An 18,594-nucleotide genomic window follows, 5' to 3' on the forward strand; every position below is an offset into this window, starting at 1 on the left:
GGAAGTTATTAAGCAATATAGCAAGGTATCAGGCTACAAAATCAATGTACAAAAATCAGTGGCATTTCTTTATGCAAACACTAAATCTGAAGAAGACATCCAGAAATCACTCCCAGTTAGTTTTTCAGCAAAATCAATCAAATACCTAGGAATAAAGTTGACCAAAGAAGTGAAAGACTTGTATGCTGAAAACTATGAGTTGCTACTCAAGGAAATAGAAACTGACACCAAGAATTGGTGAGATATCCCATGCTCATGGATTGGAAGAATAAATATCATCAAAATGAATATTCTCCCCAGAGCCATATACAAATTTACTGCAATACCCATCAAAGTTCCACCAAGCTTCTTTAAGAGAATAGAACAAACTCTACAATCATTTATCTGGAACTTGAAAACACCTAGAATTGCCAAAACCATCTTGAGAAAAAGAAACAGAAATGGAGGCATTACACTCCCAGATATCAAACTATATTATAAAGCCATCATCATCAAAACAGCATGGTACTGGAACAAAAATAGGCACACAGACCAGTGGAACAGAATGGAAAGCCCAGAAATATATCCCCACACCTATGGACATCTAATCTTTGATAACCCTGTCCAACGCTTGACGTCTCGTCACCCAATCTGGTCCCCTACGCCTACACTGAACTTCTCTGTTCCAGACTCTTGGAAACAGAGTTGACAGTCAGCTGAGGTAAAGAACAAATACCTCATCACAGACCCCTGCGAGCGTCAACCCGGCTTTGACCTAGCACGTTAGGATTGGGCCCTCCTCAATCACTATCCAACAGGCCATGGCCGGTGCGCCGCTATGTTCCATCGCTGGGGAGCCAGAGACAACCCGAACTGCCCCTGCGGCTACAGACAGACTATGACCCACATAGTCAATGACTGCCACCTCTCCAGATTCAAAGGAGGTCTCGAAACTTTACATCAGGCTCAACCTGACGCTGTTGACTGGCTACGGAAGAAGGGCAAATGCTAGAATAAGAAGAAATTGAAGAAGGAGGCTCTCTTCAATAAATGGTGCCGGGAAAACTAGGTTGTAACATGCAGAAGAATGAAATTGAACCACTTTATCTCACCAGAAACAAAAATCAACTCCAAATGGACCAAAGACCTGGATGTTAGACCAGAAACAATCAAATACTTAGAGGAAAACATTAGTAAAACACTTTCTCACCTAGACCTCAAGGACATCTTTGATGAAATAAACCCAATTGCAAGAAAGACTAAAGCAGAAACAAACCAATGGGACTACATCAAATTGAAAAGCTTCTGCACATCCAAAGGAACTATTAAACCAACAAAGAGACCCCTCACAGAATGGGAGAAGATCTCCACATGCCATACATCAGACAAGAAACTAATCACCAAAATATATAACGAGCTCAGCAAACTTAGCACCAAAAAAGCAAATGACCCCATCCAAAAATGGGCAGAGGATATGAGCAAAACATTCACCTCAGAGGAGATCCAAAAGGCTAACAAACATATGAAAATCTGCTCTAGGTCACTGATTGTCAGAGAAATGCAAATTAAGGCAACACTGAGATACCACCTCACTCCTGTAAGAATGGCATACATCAAAAAGGACAGCAGCAACAAATGCTGGAGAGGTTGTGGGGACAGAGGAACCCTTCTGCATTGTTGGTGGGAATGTAAATTGGTCCAGCCTCTGTGGAGAGCAGTCTGGAAAACTCTCAGAAGGCTAGACATGGACCTTCCATATGTTCCAGTAACTCCTCTCCTGGGGTTATACCCAAGGACTCCATAACACCCAACCAAAAAGAGGTGTGTACTCCTATGTTCATAGCAGCACAATTCATAATAGCTAAAACCTGGAACCAGGTGCCCAACAACAGAGGAGTGGCTGAGAAAGCTGTGGTATATATACACAATGGAATACTATGCAGCTATCAAGAACAATGAACCCACCTTCTCTGATCCATCTTGGACAGAGCTAGAAGGAATTATGTTAAGTGAGCTAAGTCAGAAAGATAAAGATGAGTATGGGATGATCCCACTCATCAACAGAAGTTGAGTAAGAAGACCTGAAAGGGAAACTAAAAGCAGGATCTGACTAAATTGAAAGTAGGGCACCAAAGTAAAAACCCTGTAGTGAGGAGTAGACATGCAGCATCCCGGGCCGGTGGGGGGTGGGGGTGGGTAGGTGGGATGGGACACAGTCTTTTGGTGATGGGAATGGTGGTTATGTACACTCCTAGTAAAGTGTAGTCATATAAATCACTAGTTAATTAATATGAGAGAGGGAAAATTAATTGTATGTCTTGAAGTTTTTAAAACACAGACTAAATCTTTTTAATATATAGGCTGTGTATTTGATATGCGGACTCTCTTAAAAGCCTAGACCAAGTAGATCAGAAGCAACCAATGGCACAGCTACATACAAGATACTGGGTACTATACAGCAAACCATAACAAAAGGACTTTTCAAATTAACCCATTACCAAATAATGTGATGATAACATTAACTATCCATTGTCTTTTTGAACCCTAAGATAGCAGGAACCTCACATCTCCACTTATAGAGCCTATATTTCCCCCAGTCCTGGAACCTTTGGATAGGGCCCACTTTCCCGCATGCCTCTCCCAATCCATATCAAATAATACTGCATCTGCCAATCGCAACCTAATCAACACAACGATTGCCACCTCAACATGCTTCAGCTCAGACTGTGTCCAGAGACATTACATGTGGCATGACAACCCTACAGCTTCATTACTTGGGTGAGACCTTTCCTTTCATAGTATACTCTAATTCCATCCCAGGTGGTTCACTTTCTAACAAAGTCCCAAAACCTAGATATAGACCAGGTTCTGTGAGAGAGCGCATATGTTCACACATAAACACTAGAGTTTGCAGTGAGCACTCCCCTAACACTTCCTCTCCACTAATCCAACCTTTGGGTCCATGATTGCTCAACAATTTCTTTGGCTTTGTATGTTAACTCTCTTTTCAGCCACCAGGTTCCAGACGCCATCAGGATGCTGGCCAGGCTTCCCTGGACTGAACACCCCCCCAATGTGTCCTGGAGCTCCACTTCCCCAGAGACCCACCCTACTAGGGAAAGAGAGAGGCAGACTGGGAATATGGACCGACCAGTCAACGTCCATGTTCAGTGGGGAAGCAATTACAGAAGCCAGACCTTCCACCTTCTGCAACCCACAACGACCCTGGGTCCATGCTCCCAGAGGATAGAGAATGGGAAAGCTATCAGGGGAGGGGGTGGGATATGGAGATTGGGTGGTGGGAATTGTGTGGAGTTGTACCCCTCCTACCCCATGGTTTTGTTAATTTATCCTTTCTTAAATAAAAAATAAATTTAAAAAAAGAACATAGCAATGTGTACAGAATGCAGAATACATACAGAATACACATTTTATATAGAATATAGATCTCTGTTAATTTCCCTATGCTTGTCACCCTTAATAAACTACAAGCTTCGTGAGGTCAAGTACTGCATTACATACTGTTCATAATTATGTATCTAAACTTTGCCAATTGCAAACACTCAACACAGATCTACTGAATGAATGAGTGATAAGAACACAAGTAGATAAGTTAAGAAGATAACCACTTTGAGCATTTGACACTTTTTTTATTATGGCTTAGAGGGGACAAAAGAAAAGATAACACAGGTTGGAATTAAGAACCAAAGAAAGAAAGGCAAATCATAAGGTAAGATTTGGACTCGATATGGCCTGTTGTGGCAAGAACAAGGATGGGGGCTGGGAGTAGGGAGAATACAGGGAGAGGACTGAGTAGACACTGGAGACTAGTATACAACAATGGAGGAGGACCTGCATTGGTAGGGAGCAGACACCTATCATGAAAACATGAGAAACTGTACTTATATGGCAACAGCTATCTCATAAATCATTATTTACCAAGTAAAACAATAAAAACACCTTTTAAGACAAAAAAAGATAGCAAAAGTAGAGAATGTAAGACTCTAGTCTTTTACCCATTCCACCATAAATCTCTACTGTCAGTTGCTTAAATTTTACATGCCTAAGGTTTAAAGATTATCCTATGGGGATAATCAAGTCCATCTGCATTTATTTCCTATTCTCCTTCACAGATGCAAGGTAAAGTCTACTATTAAAAACATCAAAAGGAACCTCCATCAATTACTCCCTATAAATAAATGTAAACAATCAAATCAGTATCATCATACTTATCCTCTGGATTGTATTGCCTATTTTCATTTTTATTTTATTTTCATTTTTCCACTTATTCACTGGAAAAGTAAGAGTTTTGGGGGGTCAGGTGGTGGTGAAACTCATTATGTGTACATATCTCCATATGCAAGGACTCGGGTTTGAGCCCCAGCTCCCCACCTTCAGGGGAACGCTTTATGAGAGGTGAAGCAGGTCTTCGGGTGTCTATATTTATCTCCCCATATCTATCTCCACTCCCCTCTCAACTTCTCTCTGTCATATAAAATAAAAACAGAAGGGAAATAATGGCCACTGGGTGTGATGGATTTATAGTGCACGCACCAGGACCCAGGGATAACCCTGGTGGCAAAATAATAATAATAACAATAAATAAAAGGAAAATAAGAGTTCTTACAAAAAGCCAACCCATATCCACATTGTGGAAAATACAGTGGCTATATGGGAGGAAGTGGGGGGGCAGACCTTTGGTGGTGGGAAAGGTGTGAAATTATAATCCTACTAATTTACAATTTCATAAACCACTATTAATATTAACATGTCATGGGGGTAATAGATTTAATACTTCAAATTCTCTAAATGACTAGAGCATAGCTCTGAGTATAAATATTTTTTAGCCTAAGTATTTAATGTTTCAGATTTTTAAGAACATCAAATTTTGACATTGGGCTTAAATTAATTAACGATTGCTATTTTAAATTCTTTCTTTTTTTATTTATTTAAGAAAGGAGACATTAACAAAACCATAGAATAAGAGGGATAGAATTCCACACAATTCCCATAACCCAATCTCCATATCCCACCCCCTCCCCTGATAGCTTTCCCATTCTCTATCTCTCTGGGAGTATGGATCCAGGGTCATTGTGGGTTGCAGAAGGTGGAAGGTCTGGCTTCTGTAATTGCTTCCCCGCTGAACATGGGCATTGACTGGTCGATCCATACTCCCAGTCTGTCTCTCTCTCTTTCCCTACTAGGGTGGGGCTCTGAGGAAGTGGCACTCCAGTACACATTGATGGGATCGTCTGTCCAGGGAAGTCTGGTCAGCATCCGGAACCTGGTGGCTGAAAAGAGAGTTAACATACAAAGCCAAACAAATTGTTGAACAATCATGGACCTAAAGACTGTAATAGTGCAGATTAAGTGTTGGGGTTATTCCCTGCATGCTCTTGTGTACTTCTTTCAGGTATATATTTTTCCCCTAGTTTATGGGCACGGGTGAACCTATGCTCCATCTCAGGGGACCTGGACTATATCTAGGTTTGGGGACTTTATTGGGGAGTGGAACACCTGGAATGGAATTAGAGAATATTATGAAAGGAAAGGTCTCACCCGAGTGATGAAGCTGAAGGGTTGTCATTCCATACCTGAAGTCTCTGGTCACAGTCTGAAGTGAAGCATGCTGGGGTGGCACTTGTGTTGATTAGGTTGCGATCCACAGATGCAATATTATTTGATTTGAATTGAGAGCAGCATGTAGAAAAGCGGGCCCCACCCTAAGGTTCCAGGACTGGGGGAAATATAGGCTCTATAGTGGAAATGTGAGGTTCCTGTTGTCTTAGGGTTCAAGAAGACGATGCATAGTTATTGTTATCATCACATTATTTGGTGATAGGGTTAACTTTGAAAAGTCCCTTTGATAGGGTTTGGCGTATAGTACCCAGCATCTTGTATATAGCTGTGCTATTGGTTGCTTCTGTTCTTCCTGGTCTAGGCTTTTGGGAGAGAACATAACAAAGACAGCCTATTTCTAAGACAGAAAGAAACCCTTCCCATTCTCTTTAAGATCTTCATTTCTCCTAGTCCTGGAACCTCTAGTACTATGCCCATATTTCTCGATGTTTCTTCTCTATAATTCCTTACTGTCATTCTACCTATGTTGACCTCATATCAAGAGTCGGGCTGTACCACAGCGGGTTAAGTGCAGGTGGAACAAAGTGCAAGGACTGGAGTAAGGATCCTGGTTCAAGCCCCTGGCTCCCCACTTGCAGGGGAGTCGCTTCACAAGAGGTGGAGCAGGTCTGCAGGTGTCTTTCTCTCCCCGTCTCTGTCTTCCCCTCCTCCCCATTTCCCTCTGTCCTAGCCAACAACAATGACATCAATAACAACAACAATAATAACTACAACAATAAACAACAAGAGCAACAAAAGGGAATAAATAAATCTCTATTATATCAAACTTAGACCAAATTAGCTTGGTAATCTAGCAGAAAGGCCCAACAAAAACAGACCCCAAAACCCCAATTCTGCTTGGGTACAATAAATGGCACTCAATGTTTAAACAACTGAGAGAAAGTCTAAGATTATCAGATAAAGAAAGGACTACCGAGCTGGATAAGGGGTAAGAGACTGGCTCACTTAATAATGGTCTTTTTGGTCAATACCAGACCACCCCATTATCTGGGTCCCTCGTTAGGGAATCCTTGGATTCCCATATAAATATGATGGGCCTAAATATCTAATGGATCCCTCCTTCCACCATGAGTGGTCACTTCCATCAGGAACATCAGCACAAGCCCTTATGCAGGCCATCCCAGGACCTTGTCCTCCCTATAAAACAGCAATGGTATGGGCTGTCCCAGTTTGGAGAAAAGCTGGGTCATCCTGCCCTGCCACTCATGGAAGACTGATCCTGAAATGAGTATAGCCTGGAATGTTCCCAGGTGTGGCCATGAACTGCAAGCTCAGACTGATAGGGACTCAGAGGTTACACAGGGTTTTGTGCTAAATATGAATATATATGGGTCCTGGGTTAGGTGGATGGGGTAAACAGTTAATTTTATTCATAGATGTGTTTTTTCAAGTTTGGTAGCTACTCTCTGCCCGAACTCAACTTTCTAGCTCTTTTCTCAACTTTGATACCATCTTCTGAGATATTATTTTTATCCAACCCCAAGTTAGCTATTAACTCAAACAAAAACTACAACAGTCATAGGCTTCCTAAGAACATATCTAAAATTGACTTCAACACTTCTTTCTACTGTAAGATTCCTATTCCCATCAGCTCTGTTCCTATTTTTTTTTTTGCTGTTCATTAATCATTTTGTCCTGCTTTATATCTTTCCAACTTTTACCCACCAAGTCGCAGACATTAGCACAATTCTACCCTGACTTCACTTAGGCAGACAACTGCACCAGTGTGTCCTGAAACCTCACCTGTCCAGAGCCCTACCTCACTAGGGAAAGGTAGAAACAGACTGCAGTGATAAATAGACCTGCCAACGTTTATCTTCAGCAGAGTAATAATTACAGAAGTCAGAATTCCCACCATCTGCACCCAAAAAATAATTTTGATCCATACTTTTAATAAGGGAGAATTGATAGGGGGAAGAAGACCAGAGCGCTCTGAATTACAACACTATCAGGACCCAGTGATAGAAAAGGAAAAAGGGAGGGAGGGACATTTAGATGTAGTAATAGGTGTGACTTGGAAAGGAAAAGATGGTACCATAAGAAAACAATGGGCAAATATATACAAATATAGACAAATAGTTGAAGAAATAATAGTTAACCCATATCTGCAACCTTAAGAGGACTGCTGTAGCTTCCAATGGAGGTACTGGGAATTAAACTTTGATGGTGGAAATGGTGTGGAGTTGTACCCCTGTTATCTTGAAACTTTGTAAATCAATATTAAGTCACTAATAAAAATTTTTAAACAATAGTTTTTTAAATGAACTAATAGGAAAATAGTGCTAGTTTGAGACAACACCAAAAGATAAAGTATGAATTTTTTTTTCTTCAAATCACATTCAAACTTGTCAAAGCAAGATATCCAAAACTTTCTGTTCAATCCTAACTACTCTAATACTTAACTCTGACTTTTAAAAATTTATAACAGCATATTTATATAAGGCTTTAGGCCATAGAAGATTAATTATATAATTAGAATTAATTTATGGACCATATTCCACTAAAAATTATTAACTCTATACACAGATGTAACATTACTACTCCTATGAATTTTTTTTGTTTTTGTTTATTGTTTTATTATGGGATTATTAGTTTACAGTTGACAGTAAAATACAATAGTATTTTAACATTTCCACATAACAATACAACCCCCACTAAGTCCTCCTCTGCCATCATGTTCCAGGACCTGAACACACACACACACACACACACATACACACTGCCTGAGTCTTTTACTTTGGTGCAGTGCACCAATACTATGAATATTTTTGAACCTATGACTGAACATGTCTTTTTCAGTTTCTACATAACATATTAAATATTAACATATGAAATAACTCTAGATAACTGAAAAATGCTTTACACGAAAAAGAAAATGCGGAGGACTTTCTATTCAACTAGCTTATAAGCAGGGCTTGGGAAACTGAATTCATGCTGACACCAGCTGTCACTTTCCATTTTTCTTTACTCCCAACACTAAGACACCTGCATATGCTGGTAATGGGCCAATATACCTTCTTCAGACTACAAAATTAAGACTGCTTGCAATCTTAACAATGCCATTAAGGTAGCTGATGCATTATACATGATGGTGGACCTAAAGCAAGCCACACCTATTACTACATCAAATGTCCCTCCCTCCCTTTTTCCTTTTCTATCACTGGGTCCTGATGGTGTTGGAATTCAGAGCTCTCTGGTCTTCTTCCCCCTGACAATTCTCCCTTATTAAAAGTATGGATCAAAATTATTTTTTGGGGTGCAGACGGTGGAAGTTCTGACTTCTGTAATTGTTACTCTGCTGAAGATAGACGTTGGCAGGTCTATTTATCACTACAGTCTGTTTCTACCTTTCCCTAGTGAGGTAGGGCTCTGGACAGGTGAGGTTTCAGGATACATTGGTGCAGTTGTCTGCCTAGTCAAGTCAGGGTAAAATCATGATAATGTCTGCAACTTGGTGGGTAAAAGTTGGCAAGATATAAAGCAGGACAAAATGATTAATGAACAGGAAATTTCTTCTATAATGCAAAGAGAATTAAATCTGAGACCTTCATGAAACCACACTGATTACAAGATGGCAGAGGAGCATATGTCTGCATAAACCTGCCAAGGAGAAATTACCATGCCCAGCTCATAAAAATAAATAAATAAAATACTAAAAAGATGACTAGCTAATATTGTAATAAAAAAAGAAGTTAGAAGACATAGAGAGAGAAACAAATATTTCATCAGTTTGTTTGTTAGATTTGTTTGTTTTTGTTTTTGTTTTTTTTACTTCCTTCATCCTGATGTATCGCCATGAAGCAGGGAAGCACCTTGGCAAGGATACAAATATCTTCTAGTTTTTTGGCAGAAGGATATGTCCCAATTCAGTTACTCTTCCCATAAGCCTTCATATTTTCTCCACATGTAGATAAATTTACACATAGACATAAGAACTGAGGCATGTGTTTGCCATGTGCAACATATTTCAAATGAGTACAGCCTAGACACCATGGCAATCCCTTGTATTGAATTTCTATAGAGAACAAAGATGAACTAAAAATAGTTGAAAGAACCAGAACTTCCTAGAAGACATTTGGTTGTCTACAGAATAATAAAAAAATTTATACTTAGGATATTTTATTTATTTATTTATTCTGCCTCCAGGGTTGTTTCTGGGGCTCGGTGCCTGCACTACAAATCTACTGCTCCTGGAGGCTATTTTTTCTCTTTTGTTGCCCTTGTTGTTTATTGTTGTTATTATTATTGTTATTGCTGTCATTGTTGTTGGATAGGACAGAGAGAAATTAAGAGAGGAGGGGAAGACAGAGAGACACCTGCAGATCTGCTTCACCACTTGTAAAGCAACCTCCCTAAAGATGGGGATCCAGAGCTCGAACCAGGATCCTTATGCCAGTCCTTGTGCTTTGTGCCATGTGCGCTTAACCCACTGTGCTACTGCCTGACCCCTACTTAAGATATTCTAAACTCACCTGTACGAAACAATTACATCTCTATTTATGCATTAGTAAAACAACTACTAAGAACGTGTAGTTGCAAATGGTAAGCTGGAGTGCTATGACTTAAAGATTTACATGCTACTTCTCTACAATTACGTTTGTTTTCATTAGCAAGGGGAGACTATAGTAGATAATAATATAAACACTGGCAGCGTAATACCTTAAATTCTTTGGTAAACTAGTTAAATTTTCTGTCACTCAGTTTCCTCATCTGCAAAACAAGGATGATAATGGCACTAGTGGAGAATTAAATGAATTAGTATATGTGAAAAAAGCACTACACATGTGGCTGCTATTTCTCCAACTGCTACTAATGTTTCCAATTTTATTGTTCCTCACTCCAGTTACAAGTACTGATTACAGCATTACAACAATAATATCCAATTAGGTACATATGATCCCCCCCAAAAAAAGGAAATCCATAATGGTAAGAAAGAATTCAGAATATAATAATTAATTACAAAAATATTTTGAGAATGATATATTGATAAAACAGAAATAACCAAGGTACTAGTTTTAATTTTGTTAAAAGGTGAGTGTTTTATTAACTGGAAAGAATGTGACACCAATAGCCTTGAGAAAGCAAAATGAATTTGTTTTTGTAAGAAGAAGCTAACTTCCAAGAAATTATCATTAGATCAGTGGCAAAAGATATTTGCCCCCAAGCTTAGATTTTGTCTTGGACCTAGGTTCATGGAGAGTGTCTTACAGACACATACACACCTAACATGGTAAATGAGAAATTGTATCTATGTGCCAACAACTGTACTATAAGCCATTAGCCCCATATATATCATATACATGGTTATAATATATAAATTATATATATCATATATAAAACACATATGTAATTATATATTTTATACATTATGTAAATATAGTGTGTAATTTTCCTGTATCTTGAGTGAATAGATAGCAAAATAAAACATGGTCTTTTAGAAGAATTCCTATAAATACATTCATTTAAAAAAAATCTTTCTAAAAGCATCTTCCCTGCTTATATGATTTGAATACTGTCTAGTGGCTAAGTAGTATCCACTTATTAAGAAGGCTTGGAAAAGATAATAAACTGAGAATTCCAGATAGAAAGCATATTTCCCAAATGTAGGAGAAAGCTGTAAATACAAAAGGCATTTTTGATGAAAAATGCTGTTGCTGGGATATTCACACCCTCCCCTCTCTCTTTTTAAGGTGAGATTTTTATGTCTTTATGTAAGTTACTTGGCAACAGCAGCTGTTCTTAGCATTACATATGATGTAGCCTCCAAAGAAAAAAGATAACCTAAAAGCTTAAAATAAAAATGAATTTCCACTTCAGAAAATTCATCATTGATAGAACAGTTTGGATGATTCTGTCCTGATGCATACAACAAAATTTACTGCACAGCAAGGCCTGCTTTTTCTTCCTCCTCTTCTTTTTATTCTTCCATTCTTCTTCATGCCTACCTTCTTGCTGCTATAGAAAGAACTAAGATTTGGGATGGTACAGCAGTTTTGGGAATCAATGAGGAAGGGGGCTGTGTGGTGGCACACTGGTTGAGCACATGCATGACCATGTTCCTAGTCCTGGCTCCTCACTTGCAAAAGGAAGCTTTACATGAGCTGAAGCAGATCTGCAGGTATCTTTCTCTCTCCCTTTCTGTATCCCTCTGCCCTCCAATTTGTCTCTTTCCTATGTAATAAATATAAATAAATAAACATACAAGCAAAGAGAAAAACGGAGTGGTGGATTCATAGCCCCAGTATTGTGTCCCAGTTTTGTGACAATCCTGGTAGCAATAAAAAATAAATCAATAAAAAGAATCAATAAGGGAAGTTGATACCCAGGATAAGCAAAAGCAGGTTAACTCCTTTATCATTTCTGCTGAAAAAAATCAAGTATACATACAGTCTTATAGTTCTTTTTATTTTATTATATTTATTTATTTTTCCTTTTGTTGCCCTTGTTTTTTATTGTTGTAGTTATTGATGTTGTTGTTATTGATATCATTGTTGTTAGATAGGACAGAGAGAAATGGAGATAGGAGGGGAAGACAGAGAGGGGAAGAGAAAGATAGACACCTGCAGACCTGTTTCCCCACCTGTGAAGTGACTGCCCTGTATGAGGAGCTGGGGACTCGAACTGGGATCCTTATGCCGGTCTTTGCACTTTGTGCCATGTGCGCTTAGCCCGCTGTGCTACCACCCAACTGCCAGTTTTATAGTTCTTTTTGTGCTCTGCATGGCCAAAAAAAAAATTAAAGCAAATGGGTAGTAGTCAAATGCAGTCAACTGAAAAGATCTCTTTCCCATAAAAGGTTAAGAAAGAAGGTTCTGTCGTTATCAGTAGGAACATTCTGGGTTGCACCAATTTCAGGACCCATCTTCTTCAAGTGGTAGAGTATGTTATCCAACCATCCTTAGTACATAATGAAATAGTATCTATTTAGACTTAGATACCCTCCTTACATACTTCCTACTACAGTTCTCTCACTCACTCCAAAGCTAACCTTATCAAAGTAAGGACTGCTGAAAAAGCTGAATAAGGGCTAGAGACTGGCATATTTTAGTGATGAGTCTTAAGTCACTATCAGGCCACCCCATCAGCTGGCGCCCTAGTCAGGGAGTCCTGAGACTCCCAAACAGACAGGATGGGCCTAGATCTTGAATAAATACCTCTCTCTCCATTGTTATACTCATGACCACAGAATATAAGTTCAAACCTAAAGGGATGTAGAGGTTACATAGGTTCCTATGCTGACTATGGGCCCCAGATCAAATCAATGGGGTTTACAGTCAACAATATTTATACACTTTCCCCATATTTGGGAGCTACTGTCTTCCCTGATCCAGCTTTCTAGCCCTTTTTCCAGCCATGACATAATCTCCCCAGACAATAACTTGGATCCACCTGCATTATCAGATGTCAGGCTTAGGCAAAAATTATTAATAAAATCATGGGACATTTGGAATATACCTAAAATAGACCTACTAGCTATTTCCAAAACAGAGACCCCAAATTTTCATCTGCAATATTCCAGCCTTTAGGTTCATGATTAATTAACAATTTGTATGGGTTTATATGTTAACTCTTTCAGCCACCAGCTTCCAGATGCTACCATGATACCAACTGGACTTCCTTAAACAGATGACCCCACCAATGTGTCTTGGAACTCAGCTTCCTCAGAGCCCTGCCTCTCTAGGGAAAGAGAGAAATAGGCTGGAAGTATGGATTGACCTGCCAATGCCCACTTCAGTGGGGAAGCAATTACAGAAGCCAGACCTTCCACCTTCTGCACATGACTCTAGGTCCATACTCCCAGAGGGATAAAGAATAGGAAAGCTATCGGGGGGAGGGGGTGGGATACGGAGCTCTAGTGGTGGGAATTGTACCCCTCTTATCCTATGGTCTTGTCAGTGCTTCCATTTTAGAAATAAATAATTTTTTAAAAAAGACAAAAAAAAAGAAACTAGGTTCTTAGGTTACAAAAGGAAGCTGGAAAAGCAGAGTGCAGTCTATAAGCTATACCTACATTTTAAATGCACTAAATTCTGTCACTAATGGCAAACTGAAAACATTTTAAGTCCATTATATTTTGTAACACTATATAATTAATTGTGGTGTTATCTGCTTAAGGAATAATTAATTAATTAATTAATTAATTAGATGAGAAAGAAAGAGACCTAAGCACCAACATGCACATTTGGTGATAAGGATTAAAGCCACAGCCTCCTCATACAGACAATACTGTCACATAGCCACCTCCCCAACCACCTTAAAAATATCTTAAGAAACATTGCATTACACTCCCTCATGACAAGTTATGAGCTTTTATTGATAATGAATAAATCATATATTTACCTAGATGACTATCTTGCCTTTTTAAATATTTTTATTGCCTTTATTTATTTACTGGATAGAAACAGTAAAGAGATGAAGTGGGGAGATAAAGAGGGAGAGAAAGACAGAGAGACACCTGCAGCAGTGCTTCACCATTTGTGAAGCTTCACCCCTGCAGGTGGGGACCGGGGGCTTGAACCTAGGTCCTTGAACATCGTAACATGTGCGCTCAGCCAAGTGCACCACTACCCAGCCCCCCATCTTTACTTTTTGATCCCAAGAAAATATGCTTCTCCATCTACACATATTGCTGTTACTTAATATTCCTTTTGTAGTGTTTAAAAAAATCCCTGTGGTTCTTTTCTTGAGATGCAAAAAATAAAACACACCTTCTACTGGGCTATGTACTTTTTTGTCCAAAACATGTTATGTTACAGGAAAGGGGAAAAAAAAAAAAACACTCAGGTGCAAAAACAAGTTTGAAAGAAATAACTTAAGGAAAGGTGCTTTATGGGACCAGGTGGTACAGCACCCTGCAAGTCACCAGTGTCTTTCTTTCTCCCTCCCCTCTGTCTCCCTCTTCTCTTGAAATGTCTCTCTGTCTCTAATAAATAAGTAAACTTTTTAAATTTAAGTAGTTGGGGGTGGGGATAAAGCATAATGGTTATGCAAATGGGATTCATGCCTGAGGCTCTAAACTCTCAGGTTCAATCCCAGCACCACCACATATCAGAGTTGGTCAGTGCTCTGGTTCTATTTATCTTTCTCTCTGTATCTCTTTCATTAAAGTAAATAAATTTTTAAAAAATTAAAAAGTTAAAGGTGCTTTATATAGGGCACCATTTATGTGTAAGTAAATGACTTTTATGAACTAAAGGAGTACTTGTTAAGTAAATCCCAATTAAATTAGATATGTTTGTAAGTCTAAGTCAAATATATTTCAAGTTTCACAGCTGTACTACTCTACATAATATATGATCATTAATATGGTATAAGAGTCAGCTCTGGATACCAAAAAGTCCAAATATCTTGGACTTCTAGCCTTCATTGTTTAAGTCACCCAACATAATTTTGCAATAGCAGCAATAGCAAGCTAATATTGAGGATAAATGAGAAATAGAAATTAAAGCTAAAGATTTGTTTTGCAAAGGTAATGGAAGATAATCAAATATGAAATGCCATGGTTTTGTAATTTTTTCACTCATAATGTATACTGAAAAAAAAAAGTTTAAGAATACTCTGTCATTACTATATAAAGGAAAATTAGCATATCCCATATAAAAAGAAATACCTTCCCACTCCAAGGCTAAGCACAGAAAGGAAAAATAATAAAGAGATGGAACCAGCAGGAAAACAATTAGCCACTGAGTGAATTGATGGTACAAGATTCAGCATTTCTAATTCCTGGATGGGGAGAAGAATCATTTTGAGTTTTGAATTAAGTTTTGTTTTGTTTAGTTTATAGCACCATGGAATGAACCAGGGGCTCATGCATACAGAATAACACTGCTAAGAAGATGCTTCCTTAATGTAACTTTTTCTAACTTAATTTTAGAGAGAGGAGAAAGGTAGAGAGAGAGCAGAAGAACAGGTATATCACAATGTGGCTCCAGAAATCCAGGAAGTTCCACAGTTCCATCTGTGACACTTTCATGTAGTGTCAGAGCTTACCTGAGACAGACTGATAAATGAACTAGAAACAAATAAAGGTTGGTGAATGAGGTCAAAAGTGGTTTTCTGTTATGCATATACAAACTATTGTATTTACTGTTGAACATAAAACATTAATCCCCCAATAAAGAAATGGGGGAAAAGTGATTTTCTTACAAAAGAAACACCCTCCGGTCCCATAGTTAAATAAAGCACAGATTTACAATTTCCCTGGTTTGACAGGGTTGGACAAGAGTAGATAAAATTACACACTTTTCTCATATTTGGGAGTTACTCTCTTCCATGATGCAGCTTTCTAGTCCTTTTTCCAGCCATGACATCATCTCCTCAGATAATAACTTGGGTTCAACTGCATATCAGAGGTCAAGCTCAGGCAAAAACTAGTAAAGTCATGGGCCTTTTGTAATATACCTGAAATAGGCCTACTAGCTATTTCCAAAACGGAGACCCCAAATCTTCATATGCAATATTCCAGCCTTTAGGTTCATGATTAGTCAACAACTTGTTCTGCTTTATATCTTAAACTCTCTTTCAGCCACCATGTTCCAGTTGATACCATGATGCCAACCAGACTTCCCTGGGCAGATGACCTCACCAATGTGTCCTGAAGCTCTGCTTCCCCAGAGTCCTGCCACACTAGGGAAAGAGAGAGACAGGCTGGGAGTATGGATCAACCTGTCAGTGCCCATGCTCGGCGGGGACGCAATCATAGAAGCCAGACCTTCCACCTTCTGCACCCCATAATGACCCTCAGTCAATAATGACCCTCCATCCATACTCACAGAGGGTTAAAGAATAAGAAAGCTATCAGAGGTGGTGACGGGATATGGAGTTCTGGTGGTGGGAATTGTACCCCTCTTATCCTATGGTCTTGTCTGTGTTTCCATTTTATAAATAAAAATTAAAAAAAGGACTAATGCTAATAGAAATATGTAAATAAATACAAAACCGGACAAAATTATTTAAGAAATAGATTTTTTAAATTCTGAGAACATGCAATTCTCAGGTTAGAAAATCAGCAAAACACTGTATAGTAACATTAATGTTCTAGATGCTAAATATATGCAGCTTAATAATCTCAGAATACAATACAACCTGTTGGTTAAATAAATATATGGAAACTTCTTGAAAAGGGATATTTGTATAAAGAGACTAGATCATTATTTGCTGAAATATAATTTAAAGACATTATTGACCCTACAAAATATAACTCCAACAATTCCTACAGTACACTATTTTTTTGCTAACTAAAAGTTTTTTCTTTTATTTATTTTTTGTATAAATGGGTGATAAATCATAAACTGTGACTAAAACCTCACAAACTGAACATTAGAAGTATCACTGAAATTTAAAAGCATAACCAGTATTTATTTTGGGGCCCTGCCACTCTGAGACAACTTTTTTTCAGACAGAAAAAAGAGAGAGAGAGGTAGACGGGTGGAGAGAGAGAGAGAGAGATTCATTGCATTTAAATTTCCTCAACTGCTGTAGGGGCCAGCTCAAACCTGGTTATGTGCAGGACAAAGCAGGAACATTATCCAAGTGAACTATCTTGCCAAGCCCATGAGTATTTAAGAGACTTTCCCAAAAGTTACCCCAAAGAGAGGAAAACTTTACTTACTTTAACCTCCACAGTCTTCCCTCCATGTTCAATGTGTCTCTCTATGTATTCAGAGGACAGCAAATCACTGCAACAACAAAAGGAAATGATTAAAGTGGATCCCAAAAACGCAAAGCACTTGTAAATCACAAAGTTTGAATATAACAACTTCAATAATTCCTTAACATATATATTTTTTAATATTTTATTTATTTATTTTCCCTTTTTGTTGCCCTTGTTGTTTTTATCATTGATATGATTATTATTGGTGTTATTGGTGTTGTTGTTGCCAGATAGGACAGAGAGAAATGGAGAAAGGAGGGAAGACAGAGATGGGGAGAGAAAGATAGACACCTGCAGACCTGCTTCACTACTTGTGAAGCAACTCCCCTACAGGTGGGGAGCCGGGCGCTCGAACCAGGATCCTTATGCTGTCCTTGTGGACCATTATAAGGATCCCAGTTTGAGCCCCATGAACATCATAATGGCTCAGAAAGTATGCAACAATATTATAAGCAAAGAGAGTGGTAGAAGAACACATGTGGAAACAGCCAAAAATAGTTGTCACTTTTCATCACGGGTATGTGAAATAATTCACACACTTCCAAAGCTTTTTAACAAAATGGTGAAATTATATGGCAAAGATCTTCTTCAAGCAAAACTTGTTATTGCTCCAACATCTACATCTCAGCCTTTTATCCATGGCCACTCTTCAAACTAAGATATCACTTAGAAAAGATATTTGCAAAAGACTGCCGCCCAACCCTGCTTTCAGTAGAAAATAACTTCCCAGAAATGGGAGAAAAATATTACTATAAAGAGACAGTGTTATTGGCAGAGTCTGCCAGATTTATCTTTCTTAGAAATCTTAACAAACGAATTCAGGAAAAAAGAAAGAAAGAGAGAGAGAGAAAGAAAGAAAGGGAAAAGAAAGGAAGAAAGAAGGAAAGAAAGAAAGAAAAAGAAAGAAAGAAAGGAAGGAAGGAAGGAAGGAAGGAAGGAAGGAAGGAAGGAAGGAAGGAAGGAAGGAAGAAAGAAAGGAAGAAAGAAAGAAAGAAACTCAGTGAGCTGATGAAGGAAAGAAAAGAAGAAAGTTTAAAATTTGGCAGACAGTTGAGAGAAACTGAGCTGTGCCAGTTTAAATGTCCCAAATCTCTACTGCTTGGTTATATCAGTGATGTTGGCTGTCTGCACAGCCCCTCTTTCCATCACTGCCATGTGAGTAAATCTCCATTATGGGAGTCAGCAGAAGTGAAATCAAAAACACCTACAGACAGTATTTCTTAGCATAGGAGCAGCTGTGGTAGCAGTAATAGTTATAGTAACAATAATGGCAATGAAAATTTTTTTCAGCAATAAAAAATTTAAAACCACCTTTGAGACTT

The 18,594-nt window shown here is 38.5% G+C and overlaps 1 protein-coding gene across 16 annotated transcripts in view; it reads right to left on the reverse strand.

Moving 5' to 3' along the window:
* Positions 1–18,594, reverse strand: part of ADAM22 (ADAM metallopeptidase domain 22) — a 261,263-nt gene that overhangs the window by 115,359 nt on the left and 127,310 nt on the right. For all 16 annotated transcript variants that reach the window (XM_060196278.1, XM_060196276.1, XM_060196284.1 and 13 more), the window contains exon 4: positions 17,231–17,297. In XM_060196278.1, coding sequence (XP_060052261.1) covers positions 17,231–17,297 — 67 coding nt within the window. The remainder of the gene's footprint in view (positions 1–17,230; positions 17,298–18,594) is intronic.

Source organism: Erinaceus europaeus, chromosome 8 (genome assembly GCF_950295315.1).
Source record: "Erinaceus europaeus chromosome 8, mEriEur2.1, whole genome shotgun sequence".
Classification (NCBI taxonomy): Eukaryota; Metazoa; Chordata; class Mammalia; order Eulipotyphla; family Erinaceidae; genus Erinaceus; species Erinaceus europaeus.